Source organism: Rattus norvegicus, chromosome 3, assembly GCF_021556685.1.
Source record: "Rattus norvegicus strain SHRSP/BbbUtx chromosome 3, alternate assembly SHRSP_T2T, whole genome shotgun sequence".
Classification (NCBI taxonomy): Eukaryota; Metazoa; Chordata; class Mammalia; order Rodentia; family Muridae; genus Rattus; species Rattus norvegicus.
Window position 1 is genome coordinate 134,019,515 of NC_141536.1, and position 20,245 is coordinate 134,039,759.

The following is a 20,245-nucleotide window of genomic DNA, read 5'->3' on the forward strand; positions in this document are numbered from 1 at the left end:
GTCCCAGCAATATGCCTTTTCCTTTCTGGTCCTTTCTGGTCTAAGGTTTTATTGAGAAACATGGCTTGCATTGCGTGTGCCATGTCACTTCTGTCCTCTTGGCCTGTCTGTCATGTTCCTGACAATTTTCTAAGCTTGTACTTAAGGATCTTCCTGTCCTTGTAATTTAAGCACAAGTTCCCTGGACCATCTAGCCATTCATTTTTCCTGAATCAGGCACCCAGTTGGTTATAAAAGCCTTGAAGGGTTAATAATCAAGATGTCAATACAGATCTCTAATGTGGAAATAAAAGTTCTCTCCACTTACTCTCTGAATTCAGTCCTTTTGTTTGTTCGTTTGCTTTTTGAGACAAGGTCTTATGTATCTCTGGCCTCAAACATTTTTCCTTACTTTCAGAATCCTTGTCAACTTTTGTTTTCCAGTTAGGTCTACCCTATGTAGCCCAGGCTGGCCTCAGTGTACTAATCCTCTTCCCGTAGCCTCTGAAGTGTGGGTCAACAAGGATGCACTACATACCGTGCCTCGCTGATGTTGAGAATCTTGATCTTTTGCTTCATACTGCTGTTTCCTTTGTTTCTTTTACTTGCTTGTTAATAGGTCTTGTAGTCACCTGACATTTCCTCCCTTTTTAAATAGATGGGTGGGACAGTCACATAAAGATGTGATTTCAGAAGACACTATGGTCTTAAATTTCTACAATACAGTGACTTATGTTTCTGTATTTCAGTGAGAAGAAGAGACTGGACCTGGAAGACAAGCTTTATGAATATAATAAGTCTGATAAGTGCAGGTAAGAGATGATAGTGATGGTTGTCCAGCTTGTTTGCAGCTGTTAGCCAAAATTTAATCTGTACAGCTGGGTGTGGTGGCCTTTAATCCCAGTGCTCTGGAGGAGAGGCAGGCAGATCTCTGAGTTCCAGGCTAGCCTGGACTACATAATGAGTCCCAGGCCACATAGAGAGACCCTGTCTCAAAAACTAAACAAAACAAAAACCCTACTATTATGTCATAGTTTTTATAGTTGGAATATTTTTATCATTCTTTTATTTTTAATGCATATTAACTTGAAGTAAATCCTATAGTTTTATATAATTATTATTAATAAACATTTTATTTTTATTATTTTTGTATTAGTTCAGGAATGTGGTTTTGTTTAAATATATTAAAATAAGGCAGTATTATCTTTTTTTTTTTTTCTATTTTTTTGGGTGGCAGGGTTTCAAGACAGGGTTTCTTTGTGGAGCCCTGGAACTTGAGCTATCGACCAGGCTGGCCTTGAACTCAGAGATCCACCTGATTCTGCCTCCAGGTGCTGGGATTAAAGACATACACCACCACCGCCAAGGCTGTCTTTGATTCTTATTTCAACATGTTTAGCTTCTGCAGAGAGTTAGACATGTCATGGTTACAGCTGATCTGTTAGCTTTTATCCATCCTGTAGTGCTTTCCTGAAAACTTGTTGCCCCTGCGAGGGCCTCCCTGCCTCTTCAGCTAGGTAGGTCAGGCAGGCAGGTTGCTTTGAAAGGCTCCTTTCACTTTCCCTCAGAACATCCATCAATAGCCTGTTTTCCTGTTGACTGTATGTAGACAGTTTTCGTACTTGCACAGCAGAATGTATCAGTGATTGCTTGGATGGATGGATGATGCACATGGCCAGCTTTAGCAAGAATAGCAAGAATGGGCAAGCATTTGGGTGGAGAAGCAACTTTATTAAGTATCTAGGCAAGAGTATGTCAGGGTCTTCCTCCATTACTGTCATTTGGGTCAAAGATGCAGACATGGTCATCAAGGAAAACGGTATTAGACTGTATTATCGGGAAGGAAGACTGAAGTCAGCCAACCTCAGTTAAAGCACAGTGTCGTTAGCATGATAAAATTCTTCTAGGCTGGGGAGATGTCTTAGTGAGTAAGTCCTGGCCATCCGAGCCTGAGGATTTAAGTTCAGATCTTCAAAGTGCACATAAATCCAGACATGGTGGTGCATGTCTGAGATCTCACATGGAAACGGTAGGCAGAGACCAGAGCATCTCAGGAATTTGTGAGTCAACTAGTCTAGTATATGCAGTGGTAAACAGCTAGAGACCCTGTTTCAAACAAGGTAGAGGTGAGGACTGGCACCAGAGGCTGTCCTCTGATTAGACTCGAAAGCACACTCGTACATAAACCCCTTCCAGAGATATGGGGGGATTTCTTAAAGCTTGTTAGCCTAGCATTAGCAGTTTAAAGTCTGTTGTTGATTAATTTTAGAAATTTCTAGCATCTCCAAAACTTTGCTGGGAAGGTAAATATCTCTATCTATCTATCTGGATAAGAGAATATAAAACATCTTACTGGATTAATAATATAAGGGCTCCATAGTAGGTGCTCATTTGTGGTTCAGGTAGAAGGAAGAAAATTAGCAAATTGGTTTAAGAAGAGAAGGTTGTGGGTTGGGGATTTAGCTCAATGGTAGAGCACTTGCCTAGCAAGTGCAAGGCCCTGGGTTCAGACCCCAGCTCCGAAAAAAAGAAAAGGTTGTGTACTTTGAGCTCTCTAGCATGTCTTTTTAGTATTACAACTGGGTAAGAATCTCCAAAGGTTTTCTCAGAGTTTATGTATTATTACAAAATATTTCAGTAGTATTTTTGTTGCAATGTCTAATAATACATCTTTACATTATTTAAATGATAGGTTTTTTTGTATTTTAGATTTTCAATTTTCTTAATTCTATGGACTACAGTTTATAGTTTCATTCTATATAAATAATTAATTTAAAAATTGCTTGTCATAAAAACTGCTCATAGGCTAGGTACACATCTGAATATGACTATTTTAGAATCCATACTTCAGTTTAAGAAATAAATCTAGAACTGGGCATGGTATTACACACCTTTATCCCAGCTTTCCCAGGGGGCAGAGACTGATGGCCAGCCTGGTCTACAGAGCGAGTTCTGGTACAGCCAGGGCTATTCAGAGAAGTCCTGTATAAAAAGAAAACAAACTAAAAGACAAAATAAGAAAGACAGAAAGGAGTCTGACCCATGCAGCTGGGCATGCTGCAGCCAGCATGGTGCTACACAGCTGTAATCTGTACACTGGGGAAGCCAAGGAAGGAGGGTTGCCCATCCCGGCTGGGCAGTGAGACCTGTCTCAACAGAATATGAATCTTCACTGTGTTACCAAATGCACTTGGTATGCATTTCTCAGGAGAGGTATGCCATGCTGTGACTAATGTGATACAAACAGTGATAACTATATTAATTTTCTTTCTCTAAACTATATATGCCTTCTGTTTCTTGGGCTATGAGTAAATGTCTTACATTTTAATTGTCTCATTAACACTTTTGTTAAAGAAAATTGTTAAGTTTGTTTGAGTTCTGTTTTTAAAACTGCTTTTCTTTTTTTAAGAGCTAAGCTGAAATGTGCAAAACTAAAGAAATATCTGAAGGAAGTATGTGAGTCTGAAAGGAGGGCTCAGGTTCGAAACCAAGGATATTTAAAGAAGTTCGAGTGTGTCCAGTCGCTTGTTGAACACTTGACCACAAATACGGAGAAGCTTCAGAAACTGAAGGTAACATCTTATTCTCTGCAGTGTGCTTTGAAAAGCTTCTCCTGTCGGTGGCAGGCACCACTGTCAGTTGTCTGAGGAGGGTTATTTGTTGGTAGAAGGTGTGAATTTAAGCAGCATTAAGTTCCCCTTTGAAACCGATTCCCTCTCTATAGTGAGTCCTTGGGTTTGTTGTTGTTGGTTTGTTCATTTGCTTGTTCTTTTGTTCTTTGATTTTTTTCTATTTTTAGTTCTCTTTGGTCTGGCTGCTCTCTTCAGGGCAGGAGTGCATTAGGGATGGGGAGCACTGAGGGTAAAAATGTCCCTGAGGTATCACCTTCCTGCTCCTGGGCTCTGTACAGTGACTGCTGCTGAAGGCTCCCTTTCATTCTGGCCCCTCAGTCCTTTGCATTCACACCTGTGTGACCTTTGCCTGATGCCAGGACTTCTTATTTGCTGTCTGCAGTGATGGGGATCATTGTCCAGGTTAACCCAACACAATACTCAGAGAAGGTGGTTTGAGTGGGTTTTCGTTGTGCTCTATCAGTTTTTCCCTAGCCTAATGTTATTGCAAAAAATTCAGATTTATAGAAAAAGGAAAGGACTTATTCTAATGGACACCTTCTCCACTAGATACAACGGTTATAAATATGTTTCTGCATTTGCTTTGTATGCACGTGAGGGCTTTTCTTTCCCATCAGAGTTTCCTGCTTATATCATGACACCTCTTCTAAGCTCTTAAACACAAGGCTAGTGTCTTATATAATTAGACTCATGTTATCATCCTTAAACCTAAATAACTAATCCGTGGTGCCATTTAATATTCAACTCATATTCAGGTTTTTCCAGTTCCCCTAGAAGGTGAACCCATTAGAGTTTACATGTTATTTGAGATTTATGTTGTTATTATCATGATCCTTTAAAGTCTATTTTAATCTAATTTCAAATTTTTAAAAAACTATAAGACATTTATTTGTGGATTTAAAAGTGAACATAATGGACAAGCATAAAAATTATCATAGAACATCAGTAAATCGCTTTTACACAGTAAAGCAAGAAACATACATGCACATGTTACTAGCTCGAACAATTGTGTTAATGCCTATCACACACAGGTATGGCAACTACCAACAGACAAACCACATTCACAATGAAATTAGGTCAAAACAAGTAGAATAAAATGACTGTGACTTGTGGCTGCTTTGAACTCTTTATTTTTTAATATGTATTTTTAATTAGGTATATGTAGGTCCTGGTCTGCATGTGGGTTTGTGCATGAAGGTGTAGGGGACCAGAGATGTTGGATCACCAGGAGCTGTGATTCTCTCAAAGTAGGTTGTGGGAATCTGGGTCCTGTGCAAGAATAGTACCCACTGCTAACCACTGAGCCATCTCTTAGCCTTGTAACTGATCTTCTAGGTGACTGGGATAGTCTAAGCACAGGGAAGAGATCCCTTAGGAATCACAGTGGGTGACCTTGAACACAGTGTTAAGAAAGCAAGGATCTCAAGGAACAGATTCTTCACAATGCCTGTGCACCGAAGGCTGTCACTTCCTTTATTAAGAGGGTCTCAGTGTTCCTGTGTATGCAGAATGCCTGTGCACAATTGGAGGGCTCTGACAATGCATTTAAGGAGTCAGGCTTTTCTCATTAAGAGAAGAAAAATATACAGGGGCATTGTTCCTATGCTGATGTGCAGGAGTCCTGATAGCAGACCCTGAGAAAAGAGAACTGAGTATACGCCAACTGTCCAGAAGTACAGTATTGTAAGAAATAGGGGGGAAAAGACTGTCTAGTGAAATAAAACATATTTTAGCAATTTGTAGTGTACAAAACACAACTGTAGGCTTCTCCTTTCTTGGATTTTGTGTTATGTGTTATTCTCTTATATATTTTCCACAATTTATGTTGAAATCACTAGAATATATTTTGCTTTCACTAATCTCAGATATTTTAGTTTTCTTTTTTTCACTGGCATAAGCTATTTTGAGGAAGTCAACCAATTGCTTGTCGCTTGGAATTTGAGTTATAGTTTCCTGGTCCAGAATCTGCCCCCACCTCCGACCCCATCCCCTGAGAACTGGAAATGCGGTTTAGACTAGCATGGCCTGGCAGAACTTTCTGCAGTCCTGAGAATGTTCTGTGTCTATGCACTGTTCTCTGATACAGCGTTGACTTAGCCAGCCATGCATATCTGTCAAATCTGATGGTGTAGCTTGCACTGTGCTGCAGTTTTAGTGGAGTTGGGTTAATAGTCACAGGTGACTCATGCTTCCTGCAGTGTCCAATAAAGGAGTCCCTGGTGTTGTGGCCCTATATGAGTGAGGCAGTGTTTGAGTTGTTGGTTAAGATGGTAATCTCTAGGGGTTTGGGGATTTAGCTCAGTGGTAGAGCGCTTCCCTAGCAAGCACAAGGCCCTGGGTTCGGTCCCCAGCTCTGAAAAAAAGAAGAAAAGAAAAGAAAAAAAAAGATGGTAATCTCTAGATACTCATTTTAAGGTACCTTAATAACTAGTCTGAGGAGTGCTGGCTTGGCATCACTGGAAGATCATATTTTCTTTTTTTTTATTTTAAAGATTTATTTTATTTATATGAGTACACTGTAACTGTCTTCAGACACACCAGAAGACGGCATTGGATCCCATTACAGATGGTTGTGAGCCACCATGTGGTTGCTGGGAATTGAACTCAGGACCTCTGGAAGAGCAGTCAGTGCTCTTAACCGCTGAGCCATCTCTCCAGCCCCCGGAAGATCATATTTTCACTAGCTTGTTACCCACTGGTTTAGGGATCTCTAGATGACCCTCCCTGAGAGAGTTACTGTAATGGAGGATGTCAGAGTGGCAATTTTCAGTTCTATCTTCCATTAACTGACTTTCTTCTGTAACAAAGAGAAATGACCTCTTTGCCCCCTCCCTCCTTTTTCAATGGCATGATGAACGTATGAATTTTTATTTAATTAGAATATTATCAATAGTTACTTTTGCTCCTATTGTTCTAAACATAGGCAGTAGGGATTAAAACTAGTACCTTAAACATGCTCAGTATGTGTACTGAGCTGTACCTGCAGCTGCTAGGAGTCCTTAGGTGACTCCTGTGCCCTTTCTGTATGACAATTTATTTGAATTCTGAGCCCTCTTTCCTTTGGGGCATAGCAAGATGTTGTAAGTGCCTCATGTCTTCTCTGCTTCAGACAAACGTGTCTTTAAGTGGGCGTAGAGTCTAGAAGTCAACTTCTAGGATTAGCTGTGTTTAAGCTTTATCAAGTTTTGCCTCTTGGTATTCCAATCAAATGTTTAAGGTTAAGAAGCAGTTGCCATTATCCACAATGTAAACTACTCAGAGATTTCATGTAGAACATAAGCAGTGGGCAAAACAGGAATAAAGGAAGTAAAAGAAAATTCCCTCTTATTCTTATATCATGGTCTTATCCAATTATTGATTTCTCCTTATAATCAAATGTAGGAGGAAAGATTTGGAATATTGAGAGCATTAGTTATATATAACAGGTAAGTCTTAGAAACTTGTTTAATGAACTAGGAAAGAGTATCAGCCCAGGGGACCATTTTTCGGAAGAGATCAACAAACTATATAAGAATGTGGAAAGTATTATTTACAAAATGCTTCAAAAAATCACTTAGATTATGTTACTTTGAATTTTAGGTAAGAATTCCTTTTTTGAAACAATTCTGTTGATGAGATTAAAAAAAAAAAAGATGTAGCTACAGATGGATACAGACTTGGTATCTATGTAGCACTGGGATTTAGCAGTCACTCTGAATCCAAAGCTGCATGCCTCCCTTGTGTCTATGGAACCCAACACCAATGTCAGACACCCATCCAGTGACATCATTAGTTTAGCTGTAAGCAGAGGCTTGTCATGGGAGATGTTGATCTTTTGGGCCAGTTTCCAGCATTAGCCATAGGTACAGTAGAGCCATCTGTATCTCTTAATGCTTTTCTACCTTGATGTCAGCTCTTTACCTCTTTTGCTGAGGACCTTAGGTAAATTACTTAAAGAGAAGGCTGTTCAGAGTGCACTCCCACACCTCCAGTGCTATCGAGTTTTTCCCTGAACAAAGGACAGTTTCCCTGAACATGGACTTCAGATCAGTAGAATGCCAGGAAGGAAGATATGGTGAAGGAGCTTTTGAGAGGTGGAGGGGTTTTCTCAAGTTACAATTAGTCCATTTTTCCTCCTTTGTAGAGATAAGTCCATCCCACCACCTTATTGTGTACACACACACACACACACACACACACACACACACACACACACACAAATCTTTTAGAGTGGCCTAAAAGCTGAAAAAGAATTAACTGATCTCATGGCTCATTTATGATTATCTGCAGCGGCTTTGGAGCAGCATGGGTAGAGAACTGATGGGCAGAGGTGCAGGTGGTGATACTAGTCATGTCTTCCTAGACAGGGAAGTCTCCTGGGATTTTGAGAAGCCCTAGACACAGTACCCAGATACTGGACCTGAGTACTGAGGAAGGTCCCAGACACAAGCATTTATTAACTAAGATATGCACAGCCTACCACACTGTACCAGGTGTGGCACCAGCATGTCAGAGAATTCAGGAATGGTCATCACCAGGGCAAGACTCACCCAATTGCATCTGTCCTCAGCATGAGGTGGTAGCCCAGGTGTCTTAGGACAGAGCCCAGATGCTGGTCTCTACTTGAGCACTACCTCTAGCCTCAGCCTGTGATTACCCACACCCCCAATTCTAACATACACATATTCTCTTTCTGCCTCCCTTTCTCCTGCTACCATCCTGGACAGTTTTGACAGGAGGTTATGTGTTGAAGAGGGATAACATTTGAGAACAAGTCTTTTGAGTTATTTAGTTCCTAACTAAGCATGTGACAAATACTGTGGGTAAGCTATTATCTTAAGGGGCCTAAAAAGCAAAATATGTAGCTAATCTCATTTTTAGTAACCAGAATGTTTTTCTTGTTTGTGTGTGCTAGTTGAATAAAAGCATGTTCTCTCGTGTCTTCTGGTGAGATTCCACTATCTAGGAAAAAGCATGCATAATGGAAGACAGTGGGAAATAAAGTCAAAGATTCACCTGAGAATCAAATTGAACAATCTGTCACTGTGTCCATCTTGAGTTATAACATGTGGAAACTGGGGCACTGATCTTAAATATCTGTGTAGTTCAACTGTCCCCTCCCACCTCTAGTCTGTAACTGGGAATCAGCTGTGCAATTTCAGAAACCAGGGAGAGAAAGAAATTAGTAAGGGAAGAGGGTAGTGAGTAAAAGGTAGTGCAGGTGAGAAGACAGGAATGAAGTGGGAAGTGAGGTGTGCCGCGAGCATGGAGGGACATCCCAGAGAGCTGAAATACCTGTAAGAATACCTGTCTCTCCCCATGGCCCATCCTGTTGTTAACAGCTCCAGTGATTCAGCTGAAGTCAATTGTACCTGTGTGGAAGTGAATGGACGGGTCCTCTTAAATTATGGGAGCAGCATCACCGGTGCCACGAAGCAATACAGTCCCCAGCAGAATGCACATGGTTAGCTCAGTGCTGTTCATTTATTAAGCCACGTTTCCCAGGCTGGGGGAAAATGATAAGGGGTCATCCTAGAGGTTCTGGACTAGGCGATGCTGCTGGAACATGAGTTTCCCTGCCTATAAGATGAACAAATCTAACCATGAAAAGTCCACATGCCAGAAGGAAAATAAAGGCTGGAGGGGTCTCCATTAGAAAGGACATATTCTAAGCTCTGATGTTCTAAGGAAACAGAAAAAGGACATAAGGCCTGATGGGAGAAGAAATTAGGAAGGAAACAAGAGTGACAGTTGGAGGAGAGGATGGGAACAAGGACATGTCCTCTGATGCCACATTAGACAATTTTAGCAAAAACAGTCTTGGGAAAAATAATTCGTATAATATTTTAGGACCAACCTAAAAAAACAAAAATAAAAACAAAACTTTTCAAGACATGTTTTGTTTTGCAACCCAGGCACATTTGGACCCACCATCTTTCTGCCTTTGCCTATCCCTGAGTGCTAGGTTGTGCCCGTGTGTGTCCATCCTTAAATGAACTTTTATAAAGAGTAGACTCCTTTGCTTTATTGCAGTGGGAGAGAAGGTGGAACTAGGGAGCTCATAGCCTGCAGTTGGAAACTTTCTAGCATTCAGATGATCTGGTAAATACTAAATGTCTTATAAAGGGCAAAGAAGAACAAAATATTCTAGGTGGTGACTTTTCTAAAGGGTCTGGAGATATAATTTATATTTACCATCAATTTATGGCTGCATCACTCTGGTTTCAAAATCTATTAAACATTTTTTGGTCCATAATTTAGAAAGAGTTCAATTCAATTTTCAAATGTGTTGAGAACAATCTAGATCAGGCTCTTGAGGATACCTTTCTTACTGTTCTTTTGAAACTTAAACAATTATCAGTTGCATTTTGCTTCAACATAATTAATTGAACAACCCTTGTGAGAGAAACTTTGCTGTGAGAAAGTCGTCTGTGTTTGTTGCTGTGTTTGTTTGGGAGGTGGCTCTGAAATGATTCCCAGGCAGGTCTAATACTGATCTTTTAAATGTTAAGGCAAATGTTCTGTTTGGGCTATTGTTGTTCATGCATTTTTTTCCTGTTAAAACAAATTCCAGACCTATTTTCTGTTCAGACTGAAAGCTAAAGAACCAGCCTTTAATTCATTATCTCATAGGTATGTTTCAAATTGTTTATCTAGCTGCTTAATTCAGAAACACCCTGATACTTACCTGGGATGGGCCACAGTCAGTGGCTTTTTAAGGCTTTGAGTTGTAGCATATTGAATCAAAGCACTTTTCATACTGTGCGTTTTAGAGAAAGACATTTGTGTTTGAATCATTTTCAGTGGTTATAGTGATGGAATGATGCAGACCTCTCAAAGTTACCAGTGCCAAAGCAAACTTGATTCTGATGGTACTGGTGACTACTTACATTATAATCTTATTCCTGGAATATAAAACTGATTTGCTGTGACTTTGAGGATCATGATAATATAAAATATAGTATGTAATAGCAAACGGTAAGACTTAATTTTTCTTTTTTAGGCTTTGAATTAGATACCTAATATCTAACTTTTATAATCAAGTAATGGGATTTTCATGATAGCTTAAAGAAAATATCAAGCTGTTAGTGTGTATTGAGGATTGAGGCTTTATTCCATCCAACAGATAGAAGACTAAGTAAAAATCCAGTAAGCCTTGTTTTACTTTAAAATGTGTGTGACATTTTATAGAGTTCAACTCTTGGCATATATTGTTTGTGAAATTGCCTGTTTTCCAAGGTAAGCTGAAGTTCTTGGCAATGTCAGACCCCCTTTTTTTTTTCACTCCATTGTACCTTTTATGTGGCGAGGAAAGCAAGATATAGGTGGGGTTACTTGCAGTAGCGTCTAAAATTTGACTTTTTTATATTTAGGCTGAATATGAAGCTGAAATGAAGAGGCTGCGCCTCCTGTCAAAGGACAGCCTGGGAGCGAGTGACAAAGACCAAGCAAAGGTAGCAGAGGGAAACGGGGAATTTAATGTTTCCAGAAAAACCTTAGAATGCTTATATGTTAAATTTTTTTAAATAAAATCATCGTATTATAGACATTTTTTGATAGAACCATGATTATCTAAAGAATTTTACTTATGGGATATCATTTTAACGTCTGATTTAATTAAATTTGCCAAAAGACAGTCACTTGGACTTACGATTTCAAAGAAAACCTCAGGGTTTCAGAAGGTAAAATTGTATTTTCATGATTAGTGTTTTGTAGCTATTTTTTATTGGATTGAGAAATATTTTAAATGAAAATAAACTAAGTATGCTGCTTTGATTCTTTCCTTTGTATGTATAATTTTGTACATTTGAACCTTTTCACCGACAAAGTGAAAAGAAAAGATTGCATATCTAAACAATAGACAAAAAGACCAGCAAGGAATACTTAAATAAATTCTGCTATATATCTGCTGTAATACAGGCTTCTAATCCTTCTGCCTATCTCCATATAAATGATTCTGCTCAAGACCATAGATGTTTTCTTCACTAAAAGCAGTAAAGCTCTTTTAGATGAAATGTCTAAAAACATCTTGTAATAACTTGGAGCATGCTGGCAAGAGTAGTCACTTGTGACTATGTGTGAAACCCCCTCAGCCAGTCGATATTGTAATAAGCAAAAATGGTAGCATCACTCCATTATTCAGAGAAGCCAACAGCGTGCTTGTTCCTTAGGCTGCAGCATTCATTAAGAAAAGCTTACTGGGCTGAAAGCTGGAAACAGATGATAACGGGATATGATTTTCATATTTAATGCTTTCCTTGGAAGAGTATGTGTGCTACAGATTGATAGAAGACTCAACTGCTACTTTACTAAAAGACTTTCAGGTTTGCCCTATAGCTACCGATGGAATCATTCAGCCAAGAAATTAACTTTTTCTCCTTTTACCTGCTTTATATATCTGCTAAGCAGGCTGCCTGGCTGCCAGTAAATGTTATTATGCAGTTAACTGTTTGGTATTTAAGACTCTTATCAGAAAAGAAACAGAGGCCACACTATTTTGTTTTTATGGTAGAAGGAAGGTTTAGTTTTCCTTTCTTCCTTGCATTAGCAGGCATTAATCTGAGTTTACAGGAAGTTTTCGTTTTCTTTTCCCATAGATTAAAAAGTTAAAAAGCTAGAATTTAGAGCATTCTTTAAACAGTAAGATACTAAACACCAAGCCCCAGAACCTTGACCTATCTAAAAAGGCCTTTCATGATAAGTGATTCATACACCATTAGATGTAGGGCAAATGTGGTGTGATGTGATAGTCTTCCAAACCAGACTAAAACAAACTGTTTGACGTTTGGTCGAGAAATAATTGACATACTTTTAATCTATAAACCAGTTTGTTCTTCTTCTGCTGTTCTTGATAGACATATTCCAGTTTCTTCTTTCTTTGCAGTTCCTGATAGACATATTCTTAATGTGGCTGTATCAATGGCACTTAAGTAAAATGGGAGAGAGCCTCCTCACCACCCCCCATTTGCACTGCTGACTCCGTACCTTGCCTATAGTTATGGGTCTCCACTTGATAATTAGAACAGGATATTTTCTTTGTACTGAAAGCTGTCATCTCCTCAAAAGCTTTGACTATTGGCTGCAATAAGAATCAATTAGATAACATTTTGAGAAACTTGTATCTTGCCTTTTCTAATTTCCCCTTGATATCTAATCAATTAAAAGGTAAACACACTGCAGCAAAAACATGACTTAGTTAATCTTCATTAAATGCTAATTCCTGAATGAATCCTTATCTTACGAATTAGGTTGAACTTTTTATTGGCATCTGAGCTCCTCCTCTCTAGGCAGTCAGAGGAATTTGTCTCTGTGCCCAGTCCCTGGCATCTGGGACTTTCTAATGCATAGCATAGTTGTTCTGCAACTGTTCTGTTGAAAAGCCACGGTAGGCGTCTTCAAGAATGTCTTAATTCTTGCTTTCGAGATGTTTCTCACAAAACAAATGTTCTTTCTGAGGCACAGAGCAGTGTGCAGAAAATAACAGTTAGTTACGGGATGAACTTGAGCTGTAGGAGAAAGAAGAGGCTGCTTCCTTTGCAGCATGTAACACAGCCTTAATAGAGGGAATGGTGCTTGGTGGGTCCTGAAGGATGAGTAGGACATTGGTGTTTGGCAATGTGTGGACACTATTGTAGTGGTAGTACTACCAGCAAGAGTGGAAACAGGGAAGCCCAGAAGGTCATTGCCTAGTCAAGCTGAGTCTAAAGAGATTGTGGGACATACTAGAAAATAAACTTGGACAGGCGTACCATGAAATTCAGGTACCCATTACTAAGGCTTTCTGTTTAAGAACTGAGCTTTCCTCCTAGGATGATAATGTGTATCTGCGTGTCCCTACCTGTATGTGTTGGGACAGATAAAGAAGCATAGGCTGGTTATATTATAGGAGTGAAGCTGGCCAGGGTGAGCCTGGGGAAATCAGGGTCAGGTGGGAAGAATGATCTGAGAGGGATTAGGGTAGCCACTGCAGAGGAAGTCATTGATGGAGGAAAGAGGTTAGATCTCTATCAATGAACAGATGGTTTTAGGGATGCATCTCAATTGTTAGGGTGCTTCCCAGCAGCAAGGTCCTTGGTTTCAGCCTACCAGTACCCCATAAATCAGGTGTGGTACACACCAGTAAGCCCTGTACTTGGGAGGTAGAGGTAGAAACATCTGAAGTTCTGGATGGTACATGTGGTATTCTCCAGAACTACAGAGAACCAACGAAGCTCATCACAGGACTAAAGGTTACACGGGGTGTCAGTTCTGCTACTGTCAGGTTTAGAAGGACAGCTCTGCAGGTTGCTACCCCAGTTCTAATAGCAGCCTTTGTTCTTCCTCCATGCCAGGTGCTGCAGTGACATTTCTCTGCATCAGTTTGTTTAATCTGTTTCACAGCCCTGGTCTTAGATGTGATTGTTGTCCCATTTTATAGCAAGGGTAAGAAAAGTTAGTTAACTTACCCAGGGCTATAGAGTTGGACCCAAAATTCAGACCAGGGCCATTTTGCTCTAATTCCTTCCAACCAAGTTTGGGGAAATGCTCATTGAGGGTAGGGTAGATTCTCAGTGAGATGAAGGGAGCTTTTGTTGCTGTATGTTTACCTTAGGACTGAATTATCTGTCATAGTGCTGTAAGTTCAGCGGAATACGAGGAGTCATAGTGAGCAGAGGGCCCACCTCCAAACTGTTCATGTTTCCATAATTGGATCATCTGTTCTAGTTGGCTTGGTTGCACAGAAGAGTGTGAATGGAGAGACCTGGCACTGACACCAGAGTCAAGGTGAGCCTGCTGGGCATAATAGAGCATTGCAGCAGCTTTAGCCACTGCCTTGAGCTCATTAGCAAAGGTGACCCACATGCTATTAGGAGCAGCCCCACCATAGGAGAGGCAGCACCTGAGTTAGATGGTGAGGACTGTTCTTCCTTGCTTGAGGGGAGTGACTACTGTTCACAGCATCTGAGCGGTGTTCATAAAATCAGGACAGTCTCTGCAGTGCCAGGTTCATTGCCAAGAGATAAAGATACCTTGTGGAAGGGAAACTGGTATAATACAAGGGAAGAGGGAAAGGAATCCTAAAGCTGAAGCGCCCCTATCAAAAGAGCAAATAACTTGGGGATCCTCCGGAAGCAAATCACAAGACGAGGATTTATTGCAAGTAGTTATTAAGAGGTGGTCCCAGAGGCAAATTAAGGAGGGAGGCTAGTGACAGAGAAGGGAAAGCAGCCAGTGAGTGTTTGATTGAATAGGTTATCACTGTGAGCACCTGGCACTCAGTCCCACTGGGGACCCTGGGAAGACTGTACAAAACATGTTCCAGAAGTATCCTGCCCTAGGGGAAGGGGAGGAAGGTATTTGTCCTTCAGCTTAGCCACTGAGCTGTGTGTCTGACTCCACTTGTGGTTGTCAACAGAAGCTGACGGGCCAAGAAGCACGGTATGGCGCAGGATAATAGTAGGTACACACCTAGGATGATGAGAGCCCAGGAGTTTGGGCCTGGCCCTCTTCTAGCTGCTGAGGGAAATAAGCAGAGAATCATATTATCAACAGATACCTAGATAAGCCAGTTTCTCTCCGTACCGGTTCACAGTGCTACTCTCATCAACAGCTTCCTGAGTAGTCACTGCTCAAAGGGAAACATACACACTGTGTTGACATTCTTTCATGTCATCCTCAAAATTAGGATGACATTTGACTCTGAGCCATGATGTGTTAAGACAGTCATTCTGTGTTCAGCTTGGTGTCTTTTCTATTAATATTTTTTCAGTGCTAGGATTGAATGCAAGCCCTTAGAAATGCTTTGCAAGTGAGCACTCTACCACTGAGGCACACCCCAGCCCTCTTCATAGCTTTGTAATTTGTATGCTGGTAATTCAGAAAACAATTAGAAACTAAGCTGAATTATAGTAGTTTCTCAAGAGGATTGAGTTATTTAAACAAATCCAAAGCCTTCTACAAACTAAGTACACAGATCCATTTTTCAGGGTTGTGTAGGAAATGCTCTTCTCTTAGCTCACAGACAGAGACGATGCTAATAGCCTTCTCAGAGCAAAGGAGAAAGCTCTGAGGGATGCTCTCTCTGTGTGACAGATGTGTCCTGTTTCATCTGAGTAACAGGCCAGATGAGGCCTGCTTCCTTTTAGGTGCATCTACTGTAAAGTGTGGTTCTAGTCAGAGCTAACATTTGCATTGGTCTTACTGTAATTCTGCTCTCATTCTAGGGATTTGTGTGTAGGTATGTATCGGTGTATGTGTGAGTACACATCCCTACAGCCTTAGAAGGCCCAAAGTATTTTACTATTTACTTTGCAGATTAGAAAATGAGTGCTCAAAGCAGTTACGTATCTTGTCCTCAGGTCCCACACTAGCGAGTGCTAGAGCCTAAATCCACATCCCAACAGAACAGACTAACCTGGAGTCTTAAAAAGAAGAGCTGCTGGTGGTGGTGGTGGTGGTGGTGGTGGTGGTGGTGGTGGTGGTGGTGGTGGTGGTGGTGGTGGTGGTGGTGGCGGTGGCGGCGGCGGCGGCAGAGGAGGAGGAGAAGGAGGAGGAGGAGGAGAAGGAGGAGGAAGAAGAAGAAGAGGATGGAAGGAAGGAAGGAAAGAAAGAAATAAGGAAAGAAAGAGAAAACCCTATTTTTGTTTTTAAAGTTTATTTTGGTCAAGAGTCGGAATATGTTTATCCACCTACTTTTTAGTTACTGTATAAAATAATTTGCTTGAGAAAATGATGGGAAAGGGCCGCTTTTAAAGGAACTTCTTTCCCATAGTGCAAACATCTTTTGTGGAAACTTTCTGCTAGTTATCTTCCTTTGCTGGTCTCTGTAGTGGGAGTGTGTGAAAGCATGTGAAGTTGCAAAGGCTTGTACAAGTAGGAAACATACTCATAGATGCAGGGCATGTCCTGTGGAGCGAGGTGAAGGGAAAAGAGTGTGGGGAGGGCTAGAGAAGCAGGAGCCAGCCTAGCAAAGATAGGTGTGTGCTGTGGGAAAGCATCCTTTTCTCCTCTAACATAATACAAGGGAAGCACTAGAGGATTAAGTACATTGATATTTTGTTGTTGTAGGGTCTGCTACAAATCTCAATGTGCTATATTCAGTATAATATTATATCATTAGAAAAGCCATTCTGTGTGCAACTAAAAGCTTGCTGTGACAGCTCCTTTTCTGTTCTGCATTCCTCTTGTTGCTTCTCATTCCCCTGGCTATAGGGAAAAAATATTAAGAAAAATCAAAATGTTCCTAGCAATTTTCTTTTTTTTCTTTAATAATTATTTATTTTATGTATATGAGTACACTATAGCTGTCTTCAGACACACCAGAAGAGGGTATCAGATTCCATTACAGATGGTTGTGAGCCACCATGTGGATGCCGGGAATTGAACTCAGGACCTCTGGAAGAGCAGACAGTGCTCTTAACCACTGAAAGCCCAGCAATTTTTCAAAACACCGATATGAACAAATACATCCTTTCCTAGTTGAATAAGGACCAAGACTTACCTATTTAGAAACTGTAGTCTCTAAGTACACCAGTTCTAAACTTGCTGTTATCCATGTGCCTGTCCCATTTCTCTCCCTGCAGTAAAAGCAGCTGTTAGTGAGCCTTCTGGTCACCAGTAAGTATTTTCAGCTATTTTCATTTGCTTTGCTCTTACTCTCCCCAGTTCCACCAAAATTTAACGTGGCTCACTGGGGCAGGAACAGGAAGAATGAAGCGGAAACCTCAGATGGTGGATTTACTGCCACCTTATAACTGCAATGTAACAGAAGGGCATAGACAAGCTAGACATTATGCCAGCTCCTCAAACACGGATTAAGAACCTTCTTTCAGCTGTGCCTTTTAGAAGACGCCTTTGAATTCCTTCTGCTGATGCAGTGTCAACAATAATGAAGAGTTGGGAATTCTCCCTGGGTCAGAAACTGCTCTTAGAGGACTCAGAACTTAAAAGGCTTTCTCTATTGGGAAGATTAATTTTAAAAGAAAAGAAAATTTTGTCTTAGAATCTGATTATAGCAAATGGGAAAGCTGACAATCAAGAGGTCCACCTTTTTCTTCACCAGAGTGTCCTTCCACAGAGTGCTTCAGTTCAAGTATGGAATAACTACAGCAAGTGGAAGGTACTTGCCAGTTTCTCATAGAATTCTTTTTTTTTTTTTTCTTTTCTTTTTTTCAGAGCTGGGGACCGAACCCAGGGCCTTGCGCTTGCTAGGCAAGTGCTCTATCACTGAGCCAAATCCCCAACCCCTCTCATAGAATTCTTGTTAAAGAATTGTTAACAATTTGTTAACAATTAACAGTTGTTAAAGAATTTTTCAAACAGTTGCTTGTAGAAGTGTAGAACAGTGAAACCACTTTAGGAAACAGTTTAACAACTCCTAAAAATAGAACCACTACTAGTCAGAAATTCCATATCTATTTACTTGAAAACATATCTTCCCTAAATGTACAGCAGCAGCGTTTTCAGTACCAAAACAGGAATGACTCAAGTGTGTATCATTTGATGAAAGGACAAACAAAATATGGTATACATATATACATATAGATGACATAGATGTTATATATGTATACATACATATATACACACACATATATCTTGGTTAAACTATGAAAACGAATGAAATACTGATACCTGTTGTACTGTGAATGAACCTTGAAACACACTAAGTGAGAAAAGTAAAAAAGTTTATATACTGTATAACTTCATGTATACAAATTGCCCAGTATAGGCAAATCCATAAAGTTAGAAAAATGAGGTGTTGCTGAGGTGGGGAGCTGGGTGAAAGGCATTGAGGAAGATTGCTAAAACATGTGGGGTTTCTTCTTGGAACAATCCAATAGGTTCTAAAATTATAACAATAGTTAATATAATTTTGTGAAGATACTAAATACTATAAACTAACCAATTGTGTGCTTTGAAAAGGTAGATTTTATGATCTGTAAGTTATGTTTTGATAAAGCTAGTTTTTTTGTTTGTTTTGGTTTTTTTGTTTGTTTTTGTTTTTTTTTTATTAACTTGAGTATTTCTTATATACATTTCGAGTGTTATTCCTTTTCCCGGTTTCCGGGCAAACATCCCCCTCCCCCCTCCCCTTCCTTATGGGTGTTCCCCTCCCCATCCTCCCCGCCCTTGCCGCCCTCCCCCCAACAATCTAGTTCACTGGGGGTTCAGTCTTAGCAGGACCCAGGGCTTCCCCTTCCACTGGTGCTCTTACTAGGATATTCATTGCTACCTATGAGGTCAGAGTCCAGGGTCAGTCCATGTATAGTCTTTAGGTAGTGGCTTAGTCCCTGGAAGCTCTGGTTGCTTGGCATTGTTGTACATATGGGGTCTCGAGCCCCTTCAAGCTCTTCCAGTTCTTTCTCTGCTTCCTTCAACGGGGGACCTATTCTCAGTTCAGTGGTTTGCTGCTGGCATTCGCCTCTGTATTTGCTGTATTCTGGCTGTGTCCCTCAGGAGCGATCTACATCCGGCTCCTGTCGGTCTGCACTTCTTTGCTTCATCCATCTTGTCTAATTGGATGGCTGTATATGTATGGGCCACATGTGGGGCAGGCTCTGAATGGGTGTTCCTTCTGTGTCTCTTTTAATCTTTGCCTCTCTCTTCCCTGCCAAGGGTATTCTTGTTCCCCTTTTAAAGAAGGAGTGAACCATTCACATTTTGATCATCTGTCTTGTGTTTCATTTGTTCTAGGCATCTAGGGTAATTCAAGCATTTGGGCTAATAGCCACTTATCAATGAGTGCATACCATGTGTGTTCTTCTGTGATTGGGTTAGCTCACTCAGGATGATATTTTCCAGTTCCAACCATTTGCCTACGAATTTCATAAAGTCATTGTTTTTGATAGCTGAGTAATATTCCATTGTGTAGATGTACAACATTTTCTGTATCCATTCCTCTGTTGAAGGGCATCTGGGTTCTTTCCAGTTTCTGGCTATTATAAATAAGGCTGCAATGAACATAGTGGAGCACGTGTCTTTTTTATATGTTGGGGCATCTTGTGGGTATATGCCCAAGACAGGTATAGCTGGATCCTCAGGCAGTTCAATGTCCAATTTTCTTTTTTTTTTTTTTTTTTTTTTTTTTTTTTTTTTATTAACTTGAGTATTTCTTATATACATTTCGAGTGTTATTCCCTTTCCCGGTTTCCGGGCAAACATCCCCCTCCCCCCTCCCCTTCCTTATGGGTGTTCCCCTCCCAACCCTCCCCCCATTGCCGCCCTCCCCCCATAGACTAGTTCACTGGGGGTTCAGTCTTAGCAGGACCCAGGGCTTCCCCTTCCACTGGTGCTCTTACTAGGATATTCATTGCTACCTATGGGGTCAGAGTCCAGGGTCAGTCCATGTATAGTCTTTAGGTAGTGGCTTAGTCCCTGGAAGCTCTGGTTGCTTGGCATTGTTGTACTTTTGGGGTCTCGAGCCCCTTCAAGCTCTTCCAGTTCTTTCTCTGATTCCTTCAATAGGGGACCTATTCTCAGTTCAGTGGTTTGCTGCTGGCATTCGCCTCTATATTTGCTGTATTCTGGCTGTGTCTCTCAGGAGCGATCTACATCCGGCTCCTGTCGGTCTGCACTTCTTTGCTTCATCCATCTTGTCTAATTGGGTGGCTGTATATGTATGGGCCACATGTGGGGCAGGCTCTGAATGGGTGTTCCTTCAGTCTCTGTTTTAATCT

General features: G+C 40.7%; 1 protein-coding gene across 9 annotated transcripts in view; it reads left to right on the forward strand.

Moving 5' to 3' along the window:
• Kiz (kizuna centrosomal protein) overlaps positions 1-20,245 on the forward strand; it is a 108,185-nt gene that overhangs the window by 3,961 nt on the left and 83,979 nt on the right. For 7 of the 9 annotated variants that reach the window (XR_015682994.1, XR_015682993.1, XR_015682995.1 and 4 more), the window contains 3 exon segments: positions 729-791; positions 3,389-3,551; positions 10,964-11,044. Coding sequence is in view for 2 of the 9 variants with exons in the window: in NM_001398980.1 (NP_001385909.1) it covers positions 729-791; positions 3,389-3,551; positions 10,964-11,044 (307 nt within the window). In the remaining 7 variants the exon portion in view is untranslated. 9 annotated transcript variants of the gene reach the window in all.